This window comes from Camelina sativa, unplaced genomic scaffold (genome assembly GCF_000633955.1).
Source record: "Camelina sativa cultivar DH55 unplaced genomic scaffold, Cs unpScaffold01719, whole genome shotgun sequence".
NCBI classification, from domain to species: Eukaryota; Viridiplantae; Streptophyta; class Magnoliopsida; order Brassicales; family Brassicaceae; genus Camelina; species Camelina sativa.
Window position 1 is genome coordinate 1 of NW_010922836.1, and position 490 is coordinate 490.

The window sequence follows — 490 nt, forward strand, 5'->3', positions numbered from 1 at the left end:
ATAACGATACTGGAACTGGAGATGGAGGTTGGGGAAGTAGTACTGGTAAAAAGAGCAGTGGTGCAGGTGGCTGGGGTAATGAGTCTGGTGGTGGTGGTGGGAGTACTGGTGGTTGGGGAAGCGAGTCTGCTGAGAAAAAGAGTGACGGTGCGGGCGCCTGGGGTAGTGGGTCTGGCGGTGGCGATAGCGGTAGTGGAGGTTGGGGAAATGATTCTGGCGGTAAAAAGAGCAGTGAAGATGGTGGTTGGGGAAACGAGGCTGGTGGTAAAAAGAGCGATGGAGAGGGCGGTTGGGGGAATGAATCCAGCAGTCAAAAGAGCGGTGGCGGCGGTGGTGGTGGATGGTGAAGAAACACAACCGCGGCTACTACTACTGGTTGGGTAATTAAATTGCAAAGTCTAAGACAAGACATAAAAAAACACATTAGTAGTAATTTTAGCTTCTCTCTCTCTGCCTAAGTGCCTTATTTTTCAATTTAAATCTTTGCTTT

General features: G+C 49.6%; 1 protein-coding gene across 1 annotated transcript in view; it reads left to right on the plus strand.

Annotated features, from left to right (window-relative positions):
• Positions 1–66: 66 nt before the first annotated feature.
• Positions 67–490, plus strand: part of LOC104774163 (probable E3 ubiquitin-protein ligase ARI8) — a gene marked incomplete at both ends in the record, with an annotated part of 3,339 nt that continues 2,915 nt past the window's right edge. The window contains one exon of the mRNA XM_010498828.1: positions 67–343. Within this exon, the coding sequence (XP_010497130.1) occupies positions 67–343 (277 nt within the window). The remainder of the gene's footprint in view (positions 344–490) is intronic.